This window comes from Rattus norvegicus, chromosome 4 (assembly GCF_036323735.1).
Source record: "Rattus norvegicus strain BN/NHsdMcwi chromosome 4, GRCr8, whole genome shotgun sequence".
Taxonomy (NCBI): domain Eukaryota; kingdom Metazoa; phylum Chordata; class Mammalia; order Rodentia; family Muridae; genus Rattus; species Rattus norvegicus.
Genome location: NC_086022.1, coordinates 86540525 through 86561155, shown reverse-complemented (window position 1 = coordinate 86561155; position 20631 = coordinate 86540525). Strand labels below are relative to the sequence as shown.

At 42.6% G+C, this 20631-nt stretch overlaps 1 protein-coding gene across 5 annotated transcripts; it reads right to left on the bottom strand.

Annotated features, from left to right (window-relative positions):
• Positions 1-316: 316 nt before the first annotated feature.
• On the bottom strand, positions 317-17132 carry Ppp1r17 (protein phosphatase 1, regulatory subunit 17). Of its 5 annotated transcripts, none has more exons than XM_006236545.5 (5): positions 16985-17132; positions 11488-11582; positions 7818-7970; positions 6718-6870; positions 317-1529 (listed from the first exon to the last, which is right to left on the bottom strand). In XM_006236545.5, the coding sequence occupies exons 2-5, from the start codon at positions 11579-11581 to the stop codon at positions 1450-1452; spliced, it is 480 nt and encodes a 159-aa protein (XP_006236607.1). In that variant the 5' UTR covers position 11582; positions 16985-17132; the 3' UTR covers positions 317-1449. The 5 variants fall into 5 exon arrangements, with proteins under 5 accessions (XP_006236607.1, XP_063141712.1, XP_038963073.1 ...); NM_153467.1 differs by having other exon boundaries at positions 321-1529; positions 11488-11655; positions 16985-17035; XM_063285642.1 differs by lacking the exon at positions 7818-7970 and having other exon boundaries at positions 11488-11655; positions 16985-17111.
• Positions 17133-20631: the final 3499 nt, after the last annotated feature.

Sequence of the window (20631 nt, the reverse complement as noted above, 5' to 3'; positions counted from 1 at the left end):
CTGTGTATATAACTCAGTAGTGGTCATAGGATTAGTTAGGATGTTTTGGTAAAGCCTAGCATGCCTAGACCTTTTTCCCAAGACAGTATAAAATCTAGAATTTCTTACAAATTTTCTTGATTTGATCCTTACATATTAACAGGTAATTCAAGGACTTAAAAATAATCTTTACAGACCAAACAAAAATATGAGCAAATCAAACCGAACTGTGCAAGGTTTGTAGCTTCTTCTTTGCAAAACCTTTTGGTTTTCTTGTTTTGTTTTGTTTTTATAATTCTAAGTAAACATTAGGAGAAATTTCCAGGACACAGAGATGTATGCTGAAGTGTCTTTATTTCTGAAATGTACTGCATCTTCCACATCTTTGTAAGGGAAACAGAAAGACAGAAAGGCTAACAAACAGCTGGACTGCAAGTATGTATAGAACTGCCCCATGCTCCCCACCTTGGTCTGAGCACTAGATCCTCTGCTTTTCTCCCTTTCAGTCCTCACCTTCTCCCTGTCTGCTGTCTGGTGGATGAAGTGCAGATGCAACGTTCCCACGGGCACTCAGAGATTGCCAGCTGCACAGGAGTCACATGCACATCTGTGTTCACTAGACAGCACCACCTCTTATACAAGAAAATGTGTCAGAGCCTGAGTAAGTGAAATGGTAGAACTATCAGAAGAACCTTCGACGGGACTTAGAGTTAAAAAAATAAATTCCTTACGATTGGTATTTATTCACCTCCCATTAGGGATGGCTTGCTTATGACATAATTCACAAATGTCAAGACAACCAATATAGTTAAGAACTCTCATTTTTAACAATTAAATTAATTATAAGACACCCCCCCACACACATAGATCAGCATCCTCTGCCTCTTATGTCTTTTGTTATTGCATGGTGGGCCGGCTTCCTCTTCTTAAACTCTTGTGACATCTGTAATGAGGGTCTTTAGAGTGTGGCCAGAACTGGACTCTCAAGGTAGAAAGGAAAATAGGAATAACCATTTTGTCAGAGCGTTCTGTGAATTAGAGTCCACATGTTCACCCAGTCTAACTGGTAGCTGTGGCCCTACTGAACTCCTGAGTGCTTGATGTTGAATCAGATTGCCTGACCATAAGCTAGGAAGAAAGGACCACCTCCTCCCAACCCCATCTTTCATCCATGTTTTTTGCTTGTAGATATGAAGCACCGAGGTCTCATCTCTCTTACTTTGGAAAAAAATCACTTTCCTTTGCAGTGTATAGAGAAATGAAAGTTTGGAAGGTGGGGCTACAAAGCAACTAAAGAGGAAAGACAAAGAGGTGACCAGCAATCTGAGTAGTAGGTCTCCTGGGGAGGAGGTGTCTAGATCTGAGAGTCGACTAGGACAAAATGAGAGCAGAGACAAATCTATTTTTTCCTCTAGATCACCATAGGGAACCAATGTAATCTATTTACACGCAGTCTCAGGGGAGATGTCTTTAAATAGCTAGCTTGTCACCATCCATTTCTTCATCCTCCATAATCACTCCGGTGCCCTCATCCTCGAGGAGAGTCAAACCTGCAAAAACAAAATGTAGACTTGCAATTACAAATATCCAATTGAAAAATCAGGCAGCCCCTGGAGCCCCAAGACTGCTCTCAAAGGCATGGTGACCCAGAAATACTTCCATGACTAGGAAGAACCAAGTGACCTTATTAGATCTTTGCCGAGGTATTCAAGATGACTTCATTTGGGAGACAGAGGCCTGAGCCATAGGCTACCTTCACCCTTGTGCAGTATGGTAGGAATAAAGGCTCAGGGATTTAGGAGCTCAATCATTGTGCGTTCCAGTTTAGCCAGTCTTTTAATGTAAATGGGACAAGGTAATATTTCATCTAAATGTTCTCTCATATAAAATGAAGACACTAATGTTTTTACAAAGAGGCATTGCATCAATTCAATAAGATGTTTGTAACATGTGCAGCAAAACTCCAATGACATGGCTCAGGAGCAAATGTACATGTCAGTAACCTGACAGCCTGAGTTTGATCTCCAGGACCTCTATGGTGAAAGGAAAGAAGTAATCCCTACAGGTTGTCCCCTGACCTCCACAGGCCCATTGTAGCCCTTGTACTGCTTGCCCCTGCCCCACACCATTCCTAAATAATACTATAAAAATGTTTACAGTCATACCTATGATCAACTAGATGATATGTTTTTATTTTCACTTTATTTTTTCTATAATTTCTTAGATTGTTTCTCTTTTGAATGGGACAGTAAGTCTAACAAAGTCAAATCTAAAAGCACCAGAGAAATTACTGAACTCTGAGTGTCTGCTCCCGATGCCAGCCCTTGGATGGCAGAGCCCCCACATGTCAGAGCAAAGGGAAGGAACTAGAGAGCAGTGCATTTTCACACACAGTATGGCTACACTCTAGATCAATTCTTCATTTGAAGATAGAATTAAAATATCCCCATTTTTAAAAAATGTAGCAATATTAGGTGAATCCTTACTTAGGCAAAATATGAAGTTATTCTTTGCTGGCCTGTAAAATTCAGAAGATTTAATTTCTTCCTTCCTTCCTTCCTTCCTTCCTTCCTTCCTTCCTCCCTCCTTTCTTTCTTTTCTTCTTCATTCTTTCTCTTTAATTTTTCCCTCCTTCCCTCCTTCCTCTCTTCCTTCCTTCCTCCCTCTCTCCCTCCCTTCCTTCCTTCCTTCCTCCTTCCCTCTCTTCTTTCTTCCTTCCTTCCTTTCTTTCTTTCTTTCTTTCTTTCTTTTCTTCTTTCCTTCTTTCTCTTTCATTTTTCCCTCCCTCCCTCCTTCCTCTCTTCCTTCCTCCCTCTCTCCCTCCCTCTCTCCCTCCCTTCCTTCCTTCCTTCTTCTCTCCTTTCTTTCTTTCTTTCTTTCTTTCTTTCTTTCTTTCTTTCTTTCTTTCTTTTCTTCTTTCCTTCTTTCTTTTTCATTTTTCCCTCCCTTCCTCCTTTCCTCTCTTCCTTCCTCCCTCCCTTCTTCCCTCCCTCCCTCCCTCCCTCCCTTCCTTCCTTCCTTTCTTCCTTCCTTCTTTCCATTGTATCATTTTTCACAGCTGATCAGTTCAGAAAAGGCCAGCAAAGGAGACTTCATTGATGCTGCCCATTTGTGAAAATAGGACCACTTTAATAAATGACAAATGAGTCTGGGTAATTTCTGTCTTTTCCCTCTGGTCCCTAGCCATGCTTCCCGCCACAGCCTTGCACTAACTGCCTCTACTCCTCTCATTAGAGATTTTCCAGTCCATGCAACACTTCCTAAAGATCTCAGCTTGGGGATCGGAAGCCGTGCTCCACACGGGGCCTTTCTACAGCGTTGGCCTCCACTCAACAGCAACAAATTAATGAAAACTGTGTGTGGATCTTAATGACTGTTCATTTGATTTAATTCCTAGTTTGTTTATATTTTTAACCAATTAGTATTTATTGGAGGAGAAAAACAATTTCAAGTCTGGCTGAAGCTAAGGCTTTTGCATAAATCACTCATAAAACACTGTTGGAGATATTTCCTCTAATGACAGCTGCATAGAGCTTCATTTTTATTTAGAATTAAAACTAGTGTGCCAGGAGCGTGTAGAATTAGCTATGTTGATGGGTCAAACTTTTCAACCTGCCTTTTTTGATATCGCTTTACATTAAGTTGAATTTCAGGTAATTAAAAATAGACAAAAATCTTTGAATTTCTATGATCAGCAACTTTCTAGTTACTCTGGGTGCCCTTGAAACAGAGTCCTTAAAAATCTGGGCCAGAAGGTGGGAGGAGGCCCTGGGATAGCAAGAATAGCAGGGACATATTAAATGGTAAAGGCCTGCCCTTCCTGAAGTGGAACGATCTGCCCACAGGGGCACAGAACATAATTTAATGTGCAAAATGAGCTCAAATTTTATATCAACACAGGCAAACATTGGTTGTAATAGTTTATAAGGGAACAATATGGGATATAGTATGGGATATATTGTGTTTGGACTTTTAATGGGACTCCCAGTTGGTGCTGATGTCTGGAGATGTGGAAGTGTTAGGATATAGGGCCCATCAGCAGGAAGTGAGATCATTGATCACTGGGGGAATGCTCCTGAGGGACTTTCCCATCTCATTCCCATTCTGTTTTCTTTCCAAGCCACTAAAGGCAAAGTGCCCTGCTCTACCATGCACCTTATATTGCCATGTTCTATCCTGACACTGGATCACAGGAAACAAAGCCAAGTAACTATGAACAACAGCTCTGAAAATCTAAGGCAAACAAAACTTTCCTCTCTTTAAATTGATTTTCTTCAGTGTTTTGTCATAGCATTGGAAGAATGCCCACTACAGAGCTCAGCACAGTGCTGATTTTCTGGTTACCCTGTTCAGAGAACCCACATAGGGATGGGCACATGCTTCTACTGCCTCTCCTGTCCTTGTCATTTTAAGCATTTGAGGACAGTTTGAGCAACACTGACTTGGTCTGTCTTCCTCCTGGTCTCTGTTCTCCTGAGGAGTCAGAACTGTGTTTCTGAAGGGTGACATTAAAACCAGAGCTCTTCCCTTGGTTATTCGTCCTTACTGAGGAGCTCACTCAACCCACCCAAGACTCATCTTACCTAATCGGGAAAATAACTTGCATTTCCTCAAGGGCTTGATGCTGCAAGAAAGACTTGGGCTTTCAATCTCTTTATCCTTTTAATTCTTCATGTGTGTGTATACGTGCATGTGAGTCTACATGTTTGCAGGTACATGTGTACATGTGTACAGGCAAGAGATAAAGTATCTTCCATAATCACTCTCCACTTCACATACTGAGGCAAGGTCTCCTAATCTGAAGATCATCAATTCAGCCAGGCTAGCTAGCCAGCCTGCTTTTGACATCTCTTGCCTTTTCTTCATGAGCCCTGGGCCTACGTCTATACCCAGAGTAAAAAGCTGGGTCTGGAGATCTAAACTGGAGCCCTATACTTTATCCACTAAGCCATCTCCTAAGACCATACCCTCATTCTGCAGTCGCCAATAATATCCTATAGACCCTCTGCTAAAATCATAGTTTGCATGCTAGGAATCCTTGAGCAGCAGTCATGTTCCTGGCGTTCCCACACATCCAGCATCTAGAACAAGTCTCAGACATAGTAAAGATCTAGTAAATGTCAATTCCTTTCTTTCTGTATAGAGCAGAATTTAGAGTTTAGGAAACTTGGCTGCTTGGAAGATGTTAGCATATTGGGCCAAGAAATACCTTGGTGGTAGGCCAAGATTTCTAGTCCTGGATCTTTGTGCTGATTCTAAGCAAGATCTCATCTAGGCACCATCCAAACCACTGCTATCTGCTTTAGGTAGATGTTCCTCAAACCTTGAGGAGCCTTGACAAAGGTGTCACCTGTCCTCATAAACCAAATTAAGGGGTTTCCCCTAAGTGAACAGATGTGTCATTTACAAAGGTGGCACTCTCTTTCTTCTGTATAAATGCACTGCTTTGAATTCTGACTCCCAACTATCCTGTTGGTGGTCACTATTACATGCTGTATTATCCTTATTTACTTTGGGTCTTTTTGCCCCCAAGATAGACTGAGTACTGCTTTTCTCTTAAACAGTTCTTGATACCTGTTTCTGACCAATCACACCCAACATTCCCTGTCGTGCAGTTTTCAACCATGAGCCAAATTTGAACCAAGCCTGGGCATGACAGAGAAGGAAGTCTTAGAGGACTCCCCACAGAGGCTTCACTCAGGCAGTTGGACTTGTCAAATAAGCTCATTAACCTAAGGGAGTGAGATGGTTAGCCTGAGGTTTAGAAAGGATAGTGAATCCTTGTCCGGTTTCCACTTGCCAAGGGTTAATGAGATATGTCTCTGTGGTGTCTTTGCCTGTGAGTTCCTCTCAACAACCTGATTAGAACCAGCATGAGTCTTTCTGAATAGGCGCCAAAAGGCTTCATCCTTCTCAGCTTAACTAGCATTGTGGTTACTGCCAATTCTTTACGTACTGAAAGATTCCAGAAATAAAGCACCTCAGCTAACCCAGTAAGAGAAGCTGGGGCCATGCAGGGATGTCTGCCCCTGAAAGTTTTTGGAGTAGAGCTTCCCTGACTCAAGGATCTTCTGTAAGTCTGCAGGGTCTGACTGTGATTCTCCTTGTTTCTTTTCCCATTCATTCCTCAACTTGTGTATGAACTTCCCAGGGACAAGGACAATACCTCATTACGTGTGTGTGTGTGTGTGTGTGTGTGTGTGTGTGTGTGTGTGTGTGTGTAAGAGAGAGAGAGAAAGAGAGAGAGAGAGAGAGAGAGAGAGAGAGAAAGAGAGAGAGATCTGACATGTATTAAGATACCTATTAATAATTGTGCATCCTTTCTATCTTCCTACATCTGTCTCATGTCTTGAAAATTAGTCCATACCATTTGGGAAATTATTCATGAGTTCTAGCATGCATAATCCACATAAGATAGGGAAGCAGGAATTTCACCTCTTCTCAAGATCCCACTGACATTTGCTTCACTGGCTGAGTGACTTTGACTATGTCTGCTGAATCAGGAGTAATTTCTCAGCCTCCACCTCCTCTACGTCAGCCCCTGGGGAACTACCAATGAAGAAAAACCCAGAAGGCAGCAGGAAGTGTGCTCTTCCCCTGGGCAAGTGAGTGTGACACAGCTTGCTAGGCCAGGACACAGGGCACGCCCCTCGCATCGCCAGATGGTTAGACGCCAACCTGTTCCCCCTCCTGTGAGTGTTCTAGACCAGCTGTTTTGTTTGTGTGCTTTGCTTTTACCTGCAACAAAGGGAGGCACATGGAAGGCAGGTGTGTCTTTTCTCCTTGGCCTTTTCTGTTCCACATCAGTGTTATGAAGAGCTGGACCTGTTTTGCCCTTTGGAATTCTCTCTTGAACGTCATATCTTTTAATTAAGTGTTCTGAAATCACACCTGCGTGGTTAGAGGAGCAGAAAGAAGAACGGGGTCAAGTAGTGAAGTTTCCAGATCCTAATCCTGAAGTGTTATGCATAGGTACATTGTGGGCTGGTACATGAAGAAGGCAAACAATGAGGCTTTTAAACTTGCTTTAAAAAATAAGAAAAAAAAGGATTTCCTATAAATAAGTGAGAATAGTTTTTTATTATTAGGTGTTTTTAATGCCCAGTTTCATTTTGCCTGAATTGCCACCACTGTTAACTATCTCAGGAAAGAAAGAGAAATGCCTCTGATATTTTCAGAGCTGAAGCAGTGAGGAGGGTGTCATATGTCTGTCCTACAGGCTGTGAGTTACACTCCTTCATCCTGATCTGTTAGTCATTTCTCCACTGTCACTGTCACTTCACCTTCACCTTCTATGTAGAAGGAGAGGGACTGGGTGTCGGTGACTCTCCACCATTTCATCCTTTTCTAATGGCCCCCTTTACAAGCGTTTCCACAGTCACTCATCAGACTCATAACCCATGATCTTGATCTAAGAACGTCCATGACAATGCTGCTTCTTGTTGCAAATTCCACCTAGGTGTGCACTGAAAACACGTTTAGTGTCCCTCAAAACATGTTATAAGTAGAAAGGATACGGAGTAAATGGTCAGAAGTAAAGGAGATGGGGGAGAAGAAGCCTATCACAAGACATACTTGAAAGTGCAATAGAGATGTTAGCCTGGGCTCCATTGCTGTTCCAGCTTCTTCCATGGTCAGGGGACAAGGGACTGAGGAAAGCCCATGTCATGTGAGTGCCCCCATTAATCCTCCATCTTGATGCCACCCCAGGCTTGCTCGATGTAGATGCTTACAGTAACTTCGGAAGCTTGTGGGGACTTATTCCCCATGTGTTGATGATGTCCGGTCATATGAGACTGCCATTGAAGCCACGGAGAGCACCGTGTCTCACCCCGTACCTGGTATGAAAGGTGGGATGTGCAATGCTGGCGTATCTTTCCTTCTGGGTTTCTTTTGATCGGACTCAACGTTCAGAGTGGCCTGTACATTCTTCCCCTTTCTTGGCTTCTTTTTCAGGTCACAGTCCTTAATGAACTGGTCTGAAAGGTCATCTGGTTTCAAAGAGGAAATGGGTTCAAAGAGGAAAAGGAGTAACAGCTCTCGAGTCACAACTGGTTGGTCTTTTAACCACATTTGACGTTAGGGACAGAGGTCATTTGGCCAGAAAAGTACTTATTTTTATCACATCAACGAAAGACTCAAGTACACTTGCATGTTTGTATATGAAATAGAAAATTGGAACTCAGTGAAATTTAAAAAGTGTTTAACATCTATATTTGTTTTACGTGTTTTGTTTGCCCGTGTGCCTCTACATGCAGTTCCTGGAGCGGTCAGAAGAGGGCACTGGTTCCCATCCCTCCATCCGACCCAGACTCTCCAGAGTCTACAGATGGTCTCCAACTCTTATCTGTGGCCAACCAGTGAACTTAACCACTGAGCCACCTCTCCAGCCCTCTGGTAAAAGTTTAAATTTGGAGAAATCAGAGTTATCAAGGCAGAGAGAAGCAGAAAAATGTGACCAGACTTAAGCTGAATTTCTGCAGGAACAGTAGCATCACTGCTCACCATTCAGCTTCTTTTGCTCAAGAATCATTTTCCTTAAATGGCCACAAGCCCACCGTAACTCACGCTCCTAGAACCTCGTTTGTTTCACTAGGATATAGGTCGAATCTCTTACTTGCCTTACTTCTCTGGGCTGCCGAGTCCTCTTGAAAAGCCCCACTCAGACTTCAGTATCTACCTTCCTCTGTGCCCCGTGCTTTTGCAAGTCTCCTCTTTATAAAGTTATAAAATTATAATGTTGCTTTCTCTATGATCTCTTTACTTTTCATGACCACATTTACTAGATCCTGAGCAGCCCAGATTCTACATTACATCATCAGAGGTTCTCCCCGGCGATGACTCCAGACCAATCACTTGGCTCCTGAAAGCCTTGTCTAGCATCTAGCCTGCATCTTAAATCCAGGTATCTTTGTCTGCTCTGCTCTGCTCTGCTCTGCTCTGCTCTGCTCTGCTTTGCTTGCATTTCTCTGCCATTGCTCGAGCTCTGATCCATTGTTCTGAAGTGATTAATCCCTGTAGTTTTAAGCTCTGATCGGAGTCTTCAAGGAGACAAAGATCACACGCTTTGGAGGATTTTGTTCTTAATTGCATCTCTCTCCAACAAATGTGCTCTAAATGCAAGTTGAACGAACTCGCATTCGAGTTCACATCCATAGTCTCTCATTTGCTGATTCTGAAAACTCGGGACCTAATTTCTAGATGCATTGATTTTGTCTCCATTGTTTAAGTGGAGGTGACATCTAATCAGTGTATGTGCTTTGGGTATCACCTGCGCAGTATCCCACCCACCATGCCATCAGTCAGCCTGAGCTGCCAGCAGATCTGCAGGGAGCCCCAGCATTCTCAGTCTTTGTTAACCCCAGCCCTGACCATTCTTTCTAATTTCCTGAATATTAACAGCAGTTTTGCTTCGATAATATTTTAAATGATGATGTCGGTATTATTCTGGCATTACTTTGCTTTTTAAAATCATTTTAGCAGCCACAAGTACATGCTTGTTCAATACGTCCTTGAATGAATGGACTCAGATAGATTTAGTGTAAAGAGCTATTCGATTATGAATCACAAAGAAACCGCATGTTTTCTCTAAAAGCTCATAACTGTGACCTGGATACAGTCTGGGTATTTCTAGAAATATGAAAAGGAATATGAGGACTTCAGAGGTTGATTTGATTTAACATTTCAGTATTTCCTGCCCCTCCCCCTCTCTTGTTTTTTCCCTTTTTTGCCCTCTTTTCTGCTCCCTTCCCATCCCAGGAACTGTCTGTGTAGCCCAGGCTGGCCTTGTACTTGTGATATTTTCGCCTCTCCTAAGTACTGGGATTATAGGTGTATATGGCTATACTTGGCTCCCACTTTTTCTCTATACATTTCTTTGGGAAATGTTCAGATAAATTACTTTAAAATATTGAAAACTGAATATGTAAACCTTTGTGGGTTCAGACATACCCAACGTCATTCATGATTCTACCAAGACATTTTTTAACTACCTACCATCTGTCAAATAATTTATTAGATCCTAAAAATAAAATGATAAGAAATTATTTTTGCCTCCAAGTTGCTTGCAATCTATTAGAGATCTTCATAGTCCTTCACAGTCCACATATTTTGAAAAGTTACACTGGAAACATTTAGTAACCACACACAATATGCACATATCACCAGCCATCCTCATAGAAAAACATAAGGAAAAAACTCACATGTCTTTGGTGACACTGAAAAGTCAGCTTTTCCTTTAAGTGGATCGATAATAGACATTGATAATATTAACACCAGCCTCAATCTAATCAATACTTACTGAGTTTGAACTCTCTAGGGCCCTGGGCTGTGTGAAGTTCACCTATATATGAAAAGAAGGTGTGGGGAGACTGTCCTGATTTCACTGCACATGTGGGCTCTTCCAACTTCTCAGTGCCTATACCTTGCCAGTTGTTCAGTATTCACCCCCCTCCTGGACAAATTATCTCATGTAATCCCCACACTAAGCCTGCAGTTGTTCTACTTTCGTCTTCTATTTACAGATGTGACCAGGTTATTGATAAGGATCAAGCAAGTATTGGAGCTACTCAGCTCCATTGTCAGCCTCGCCTAGACTGTAATGCCTCAAAGTTGTTACCACATAGTGGCTTATTCCCCTTCCCCATGTCAGATGCACTATAGGTATTGATTGATGGTGCTTAGGATGGGTGCTGCCCAGCTGTGGGGTCCCTGAAGGCATAGCTTGCACATGAATCTGTTAAGGGTGGGCTACCATCCAAACCCAAGGTGCTACTCCGCACCTAGTGCAGAGAGCCAGACATTTGTTTCAATTTTGACTTTCATTTCAATTGTAATTTTCCCTATTTTTTGGAGGAACCCTGAACATAAAATATCTTGAAGGCAATCGAGGAGAGGGGAGATGAGAGGAGTCATAGCCAGATGAGGCATTAACAAAGACTATGAATATGCAAGAGGCACATCCATCAAAAGTCTGAGTGTCTCATTTTTAGAAATGGGGAGAGGCAGAAATGTTTTTGGTGTTTTCATTACAAAGGTTATGCAAAAAGTCAGTTCTGGAAAGGAAACAGATTGACAATAAAGCAGAAAGGGGCTATTTAAAATTCTGTCTTGATAGGCAAAGAGAGATATTTGAAATATTTTATTGGCGCTGCACATGGGGTTTAAGTGTGCTGGAAAATACTGGAAACAAGCTATATTGCCACATTCCATTTATTGCCTCAAAAATGCTCTGTCTGGGACTCTGTCAGATCCAAAACACAGGACAATGCTTCTCTGCCTCTCTCTGTCTCTCTAATTCCAATGAACTTCTCACCAGTACTTCAGCTAATATTTACACGGCGGACCCCACAGACCCATGGCTATTTGCCTGTCCATCTGGTGTAGACTGTCACCAGAAGGCAGCAGCTATCGAATTTCAGGGGCCCTTCTCTCAGACTTGCCTGAAAGCAGTATGGCAGAGAACCCTCCTGTGGCTTACAGGACAGACACTCCCGATGGAGTATTTACCTGAGTGGCTGCCATGAGGATCGAGCTTGTCTAGTATGTCTTCTGAAAGCTCCAGAGACTGCACTGGCTCAGTGGTCATCATCTCAGTGGACATCCTCAGAGAGAGAGAGAGAGAGAGAGAGAGAGAGAGAGAGAGAGAGAGAGAGAGAGAGAGAGTCTTTTCTAGCACTGGAGAAGTTAAAAACAATATCTAAGTATGTCAGTATACTTTCTGTTTATTCATTCTCTTATTTAATAAATACATTAAATACCAAGTGATTATTTTTACAGATCCATCTCAATACTATTTTTCATGTATTCTTCTTATAGTTAATTGTTAAATTGATGTAAGACAAAATGAAGCAACACACACACACACACACACACACACACACACACACAGTCATCTCTCTACCTATTAGAAAGTGCTGTATGTCAAAGGTTTATTATGTGCCTATTTAAGGGTTCATGAAGCTAGTCAAATTTGAATTAGAAATGAGTTGGCTACGACTTAAAGGAAACATCAGGCATCCATCATGTGCATTGTCTGTTTTGAGTTCTATAGAGTATGATTATATCTACATAACAAATGAGGAACAGGAGCACACAAGTTTACTTAATTTATTTCGTTGTCACATGTCTTCTTAGGTAAGTTTAGATTAAAACCTAGTCCTAGTGAATTCTTCGCACTCTAGTCTCTTAAAAATAAAGAAAATCCTCTGAACCCAGAGTTAAATAAGGCTCTTGGGTCCTTGTAACTGGAACTTATAAAGTAACCCAGCTGTCTCCTCATGAACACATGAGGACAGCAAGTAACTAGAGAGGAAAAGCTTGGTCTTTGTGAATATTTCTATTCCCTTCTTAGACATAAAAGCAAATCCTTTCCTGTCCCTGGATACCTCTTTCCTGGAATACAGACACATGATCTTTTCTAGTGATTAGTTATAGTCTTGTCCAGGAGAAGTGAAATTCTTCATGAATGTCAAGTCTAGATGAGAAATGCATTAGCTGAGGCTCTGAGAAAACCTTCATTAGAGTCTGTTTCTTGGGTTCCCTTCTGTTGATTTACTGCTAGTGTTTGTAACAGCAAGGGTAAGGGGAGAAATGAACAAGGTTAAAATGACCAAGCTGATCCTCTATTCATGAGAGTCTTGTTCTTGCAACAGGCAGAGGAACCCGCAGACCATCCACAGAGAAAGTCTGGGAGCTCTGACTGAGCTAGCTCATTCACTTTGAAGACTAAGTTGGTATTCCCTGGGAAGACTGAGAGATTCTCCCCCACAAGCTGAGGTCATTGCAGAGCAGATGGGCCATTAGTGGATCACTTGAGCCTGGCTTTTAGTGTCACTCTTAGCAAACTGATTGTGTGAGTGACTTCAGCAGACATTAATGTAGACCATTGTTCCTTGTGACTGGGTACAGTCTGCCAGCTCCCTGGAACCATAAGGAAGTGTGTTGTAATCATCCAGAGGCTATCACTTTGTGCCAGTAGTTTTGAAAAGGGGAATGTCCCCCAGGAAGAATGAGCTCTATGCTAACAGCTGCAGGAAATGTGATAGACGCAACATGGCCCTATTTGATGAAACTTCCTCCTGTCTGCAACGTGACAGGTGTGTTGAAAACCACCCACAGTGATCTGCTATAAGCATCCATCCTCAAAGCAAACTGAAGTTTAGGGAGTTCAAACTGGCCTACCAGTAGTCATGCATTCACAACTAGAATCATTGCACAGATCTGGTCCCTTTAGTGTACACTTGACAGATTGCTCTGTGGTGCTACCCTTCTCCCCTGCAACCTAAAGCAAATTACTCTTTGGACTGGAGTGACATCTCCTATGAGCCCAGTCATTGGTATTTTTTACTTCGAACCTATGCTTTTAAGCCAAGCAGACTTGAAGAAATGACAACTTCCCCATAGAGTTCCTGTGAAGATGAAGTTGGATCGCCTAATGTTTAATACATTGAAGGTGCTTTCTATTGGATAGCTATTATTCTATACCATTGCGTATGACAGCTGAGGAGGAGCGGCTGCATAACTGAAGAACCCCAAGAAGCAGTAGAGACTTCTCTTCCATGTAGATGTTGAACTGTGGAGAACTTGCCCTCATCTGAGATAAGCAGTTTCATCAGCCATGGACCACAACAGGAAGGACCTGCTGGTGAAGCATCAGCTGGATCCTGTCAGGATTCCCTGGACAGGTTGGGGCAGCCACTGCTTCAGCACGAGTCTGATGAGGGCTCCTCTCAAAGATAACTCATATAGTTTTTGTCATAGAGGAAGCAATTCTATTTTAAGTCAGTATGGCTAAAATCCAGCTGTGGTGGAGCAGAATACTGTCTGTAGGAGGGGTTGGGAGACTGTTTTCCGATCTGGGATTTTATGTTACGACAATATCAAAGATGTTTGACAGACAGAGGCATGTTTTGGCCAGGGGACTACAAGATACTTTAATCCTGAGTGATATCTTTGTGACTGTCTTGTCATTAAATCTTCAAAGAAAACAACAAAAAGTAACGATAATGGGAGTGTCTGGATTCAGAGTTGTCTTGTCGATGGAGGTCAGTTATCACTAAGACCACATAGTCCTGCCCAGCTCTCCACTGCCATCCTCAGAGGAAAGGAAGCTCGCTACAACGGTAAGAGGGTCTGTCTCATTTCTGCTCCCCACTCTACCCATGCATCACCCCTTTAACTCTGTGTCCCAGTTTTAGACTCTGCACTTGTCATGGTGGCCAGAGAAGGTTTACAGAGATGGCTCCATTGACTGCTCTCTGTAATTGGGGGATGGGAAACAAGATTTTTTCTAAACTAAATAATTGGTTCCCCTGGGTCTTCAGATTCCAACCCCAATGTTAAAGTTTTCAGAGGAACAACCATAAAGAAGGGGACGGGGAGGGGTTAGGGGGGTGTTGGCCCAGAAACTGGGAAAGGGAATAACACTCGAAATGTAAATAAGAAATACTTAAGTTAATAAAAAAAGTAATAAAAAATAAATAAACCTCAAAAAATATATATAAAAAAAGCCTTCAGAAATGCTTGTTCGAGGAGACATTACAATAGGAACGTTTAACCTTTAGTTAAAGCGTTTGTGACTTTGTCATTTTCTTGCTTCTTCCTGCCTTGACAGGGTCTCTGGATTTTACTTTGACCCACTGATGAGTATCAGCATTGGTCCACCCACCCTCACCTGAGGACAAATGTGCTGTGGAAACCAGGACATTTTCATTATATAAGACGCCTAGAAGGGCCCCAGGGAGCCCGGGCCATTTCATGCATTATTTCTACAACCAAATTCAAGCATTCACCATGAAGGCTGCAAGAGCAGACGCCAAGAAGATTCATATCCTCTCAGGTCGGGTTCTGCTATTAAATGAGTTTATGGTGAACCATATAACAGCCTTATCATCCTTCGTCCTTTCTGCCTTTCAGATGTCTCAGAGAATAAAGACTGAATAGCTTTTCTTGGAAGTTACTTGAGAGAATGTGGGTGACCCAAGGGATGTGTGGAATAGACCAACAGCCTTAGCTTTAGGGTCTTGGGGAAATTTCCAAGACTCCACGTGTTACAGTCTTGGAACTTCCTTAGTAACTCTTTTCATAAGGGACCCAGCCTTTCTCTCCCCTGGAATTCATACTACTGCAAATGCCACTGGGAGTGGAGAGCCATGAATTATTATCCTACTGTGAAGCCAGTGCTCGTGATATCTGTCACCTAGTCATTTGAGAGTAGAAACAGAGAACCAAGGAGCTGGCACCCGGGAAGGTATCTCTTTAAGTTGAAAAAGAGCCAGAGGGCCATTGAGTGCCAGCACAGCTATGAAAACCTGAATGCACATTTTGCTGAGGCCACAGTCTCCACTCACCCAGGCTAGGGGACAGCTGTGCTGTTTCTGCAGCTCAGTTTGAGGTTACAAGCTGGCCCAGGCTCTGTGTTCTCTTAAGAGGGTAAGGCTAAACATTTTTTTTTGAGTTTTTAAAATTTTTTTCATTTCTTTGATCATTTTATTTCCCCTTTTTTATTGGATATTTTATGTATTTAAATTTCAAGTGTTTTCTGCTTTCCCGGTTGCCCCCTCTGCCATCCCCCTCCCCCTGCTTCTATGAGGATGCTCCCCCTCCCACCCACTCCCACCTCAACACTGTGGCATTCTCCTACACTGGGGAAATGAGCTTTCACAGGATCAAGGGCTTCTCCTCCTATTAATGCCAGACAATGCTATCCTCTACGACATTCGGCTGGAGCCATGGGTCCCTCCATGTGTACTCTTTGGTTGGTGGTTTAATCCCTGGGAGCTCTGGGGGTTCTGGTCGATTGATATTGTTGTTCTTCCTATGGGGTTGCAAATCCCTTCAACTCCTTCAGTCCTTTCTCTAACTCCTCCACTGGGGTCCCCGTGCTCAGTCTGATAAGGACACTGTCAAAAGGATATACATTTTAATACATGGGCAGGAAATTGCCCCAAAGCTGACATACTGTGAGGTGGCACTAGGCAGAAGCTGTCTCAGTTATTTTTCTCACTCTTGCTGGGTTATCTTGTGTTATCTTGCAAAGTTAGTTTTCATGTCTGCACACTTGATCCTAGCCAAAAGGCCAAGAATGCAAGATCTTTCATGTCTGTAGCAGGATGTACCAGGGGCTCTTCCCTAGGGTTGGTAACATGGCTAGCACTCAGCCAGAAGCCAGGCACACACTGACCCTTCCGTGGGTGGATGGTCTTTGCTCACTTAGTCGCTGTAATTAGGATACTTATTTTTAAGTTAATCTAAATTGTCATACCAATCCCATCCTAGTGCCAGCCATTTCCAAAGCTGCGAATGAAATTAGCACAGCCACAGGCACAAACCTAAGGGGGAGAACACCTATTTCCAGGCCTCAGGGTCAAGAGAAGCTCTCTCAGGAGCTGCCAGACACTCTGCTAACCATATAACATTCTATGGGACATCCCCACACAGCCAGGTCTAGCTTTACTTGATGCAATACAAGTTTGGGAAGACCAATATCCACAGCATGGTGTAGACTTGGTTAGCCCTCCCTCTGGCTTTACACACTTCGCAACTTCTTTTGAACTGAGGATTGAACTCAAGCCCCAGAGCACCTCATGAGCAGATAGAATTCTTTCATGTGGAGACCTAACCCTGCACACAGTCCTCTTCATGGGCTGACTGTGGTGCGAAGGAAGATGTGAGGATATCCTGAGACAAGCGCACTTTGCCCAGACCCCCAGGGCCTCAAGTGAGTATGAGGACCCGCCACATTCAGCTCCAAGCTTCAGTTTTGTTTGGAAGGACACAGACTATCACAGAGCTCAGGACCCCCACACCCCTAGCAAATTGATGTGACAATTGTGACTTTGTCCATCCCAGAGAGCCCCAGGTTAGCCTTGCTCCATAAAGCACTCAATGTCACCAACATGCTTTGCTTTGTCCCACCAAACAGAAGAAAGCAGTAAGTTACTGGAAGCTGGCTTTGTTTTCTTTAACTCATCAAAGTTCCTGGATAAAAATCCAAAGCACTTACCAGTCAATGCAGGTGCTGAGCAGAGGAGAAGAAGGCTAGAAGCAGTTCTTCTGACCGTGCTGGGGCTCTACTCCTCGGCTGCACTGGCTGCCGCTGCCCTACTCCAGCTCCTCTTATCTAGGGACCAGCTGCTGTGGTTGCCATGGGGATGCTCTGTTTCTCAGGCACCAGGGCAAGGGGGATGGAGAGAGAACAATAACTAACTTGGTTATCCCTGCTCTCTGCAGCAATAATTGTATATTACAAACAACAGCGGCACGTGGAGTTTTATGTTGAGTTCTTAGTGTGTCAGGGAAATCAACACGTAACTACTCCACTTTGGAATCCTACTGAAAATTCAGAGGCAGGGTTTAAAAACTGTTTTTCAGGGGTAGAGTTGCCTGGAATTACAAATATGGAAACTGAGGCACAAAGGTTCGCAGCTTCTCATTGAGGGACAGCAAATTGCAATACTTAAGTTGGTGTCAGTTGGGTCCAGAGCTTGATGTCAGGATGAGGAAAGGGATAATGATGGCATCCCTTACCAACTTGTGTAGATTGTGCCAGGCATTCTTCCAATCCCATTAGCTTTCATAACCTTACAGGGAACAGCTTTGGCAATCTCCATCTGACCAGGAGAGTGAAACTGAGAGGTCAGATCATCACCACAATTCTCTCTCTCTCTCTCTCTTTTTTTTTTGGTTCTTTTTTTCGGAGCTGGGGACCGAACCCAGGGCCTTGCGCCTCCTAGGTAAGCGCTCTACCACTGAGCTAAATCCCCAGCCCCATCACCACAATTCTCTTAAAGGTTCATACATTTTTTCATGAAGACATGAAGTCTCGTGGAACTCAAGACCCCATATAACTTGCAAGACTGACAAGAACATGGTCTTACCATTAGCAAACATTAGCAAAAGGACAGTTCAAATCCAGCAACGAACACTGATTCCCTGTTGCTGGCCCCTCTGTCCTACTACTTATCAAAGAACATTTCTAACAGCATAATGCTACACTGTCTGGAGGCCAAGAAAACTATATTCTTTCAAAGAAACCAAACAAGATGTTCCAATGACAAAAATCATATGCATATCTCCAAAGGCTTGGGCTCAAGTAAGCAGGTAAGACACACTGGCCTGCTTGGAGGAAAGCCGTATGTTCTAGGACAGTGGGTGCCCTTTGACAGTATTAAACAAACAAAAGAGCAAACAAACAAACAAAAACTCCCAAAGACTTCCTGTAAAAAGATAGAGGCCTTTAATCCCAGCACTTGGGAGGCAGAGGCAATTGGATCTCTGTGAGTTTGATGCCAGCTTGATCTACAGAGTGAGCTCCAGAACAGCTAGGGCTACGCAGAGAAACCTTATTCCCCAAACCCAAACAATAACAACAACATCAACAATGGCAAAGGTGACAACAACAAACCCCCAAAACAATGAAAAGCAAACCAAAACTGAACCCAAAACATCCAATCAACCAGCCAAACAGAGGGTGAAGACTGCCAAAAGGTCCTTGGGAAGGAAAGTCCTCATGTTGAGGAACAGTGACAGGAAGAAGTTCCCTGCTTCCAGCTGTCTGTCACCTAACCAACAGCCTTGCTGGACACTCTATGAGCAGTGTCTTCATTTAAATATGAGTGGAAAGGATACATTTTCTCCCAAAATGCATAAGCTTTTGTTTCAAATGTTGTCTTTGGGGTAGCCATCAATCATCATATTGTTTTTTTAGTTTACATAGTTCAATAAATCTTATTAACACTGAACATTTTTGCTCCCTTTTTACATATGTGAGAGTGTAATTTGTTGTACTGTTTAGAAAATCACTTCACATAAAAACAACTCATAGCACAGAAGTATAAAGGAATAATTCAGAAGGAATCCCTATAGCCACTAGGCAGCCCCAACCCCCACTCCCCCGCCAATGCAAACATCTTGATAAACTACAACAGTGTCAGAGCATCCACATGGCATTGATGTCATAATATTCAGACCATTTCTGTCATCACATGACTCCTTCAGCAAGCATATGTATAGGTAGACTTACCTCTCACTAACCTGTTCCCTTACTACCAGTTTGTTCTATATTTCTGGGATTTTGTTATCTCAACAATTTGATGAGCATGGAGTCCTGCAGGAGAAGGCTTTGGGCTGGCATTCCTCCTGCAGCATGTTCTCTCCAGATTCATCACTGCCTGTATCAGCAATGCCTTCCTTTTTAATATTGAGTAATATTGCATGGTTCCAGGGTGCTTAACTGTTCATCTACTGAAGAACACCTGGGTTGTCCCCAATGTTTGGCTTTTGTAAATAAAGCTGCTCTGAACATTTGTGTAGGGGCTCTTTGTGTGAACAAAATCTCTTGTTTCTCTTGGATAAGTGCCCAGAAGTACAATTTCTGGCAATCAAATGTTTAATGTTATGATACCATACAGCAGCTGTACGGTTTGCCATCCACACTAGCAGAGTAGAACACTCTTGTCTCTTATCTTCAAGAGCCTTTCTTTCTTATTGCCACAATTTTCCTGAACACTCTTCTCATTATGTAGTGATAGCTCATTATAGTTTTGATTTACATCACCTAAAGGGCTGGGATATTAAACATTTTTCATGTGCTTATTAGTCCTGTATATCTTTTCCTTGTGTAGAGTCTCTCTGCGTCTTCACTCATTTTTCAATTGGACTTTTTTATTGTTGAGTTTTCAAAATTCTTTACATATTCTAGATACTAGTCCTTAATTAAAATTTTACTTTGCAAGTATTTACTCACAATTTGTGCTTATCTTTTTAATATTTTTTAAGGATTTATTTATTATATATAAGTACAATGTAGCTGTCATCTTCAGACACACCAGAAGAGGGCATCAGATCTCATTACAGATGGTTGTGAGGCACCATGTGTTTGCTGGGATTTGAACTCAGGACCTCTGGAAGAGCAGTCAGTACTCTTAACCGCTGAGCCATCTCTCCAGCCCTCTTTTTAATATCCTAATAGAGCCCTTTACACACACACACACACACACACACACACACACACACACATGCACACAGATTCTTAAATTTTTACAGAGTCAAATTTATCACTAAATTAAAAGCATAGGTAATTGAAATATTTCTGAGACGTCTCAGAACTGAACTGTTTCATTGTAAGGCATTCTAGCCTGTGGAATTTTATAAACTTCTTCGGTGTTTAATTTACCACAGTTCAAATGGATTATCTACAAAGCATGTGGATTTCTCCATCTCTTTGCATAGGCACATGTATTCCCAAGTTCAGGTTGGGGCTACTATGGACTCCCCATCCCCCCACGCACATTCGATACACCCTCCAATTGATCATGTCCCTCCCCTACTCTCAAGACAGATGAAAACTGCAACTGAAATGACAGATGGTAATGCAGATGTATGCCTTAGAGAGCTTTAAATAACAACTACAAGCAGGCACTGGTGAAGTCAGCGACCCGTGGCCTGAACACTCCAGTGTAAGTACAAGAGGCTACTGTGTCTGCAAACTGTTCTGTAGTATGCAGATCCCTCTGATGGACACTTGAAGCTTCTGCTATATTTAGATGAGTGTATTTTCATAAATATTGAACCTTTATGAATGAGACCGATCTCAGAAACACACAATTCTAAACAACTTATTTCAGTCAATAACCCATGAAATGGACTCTC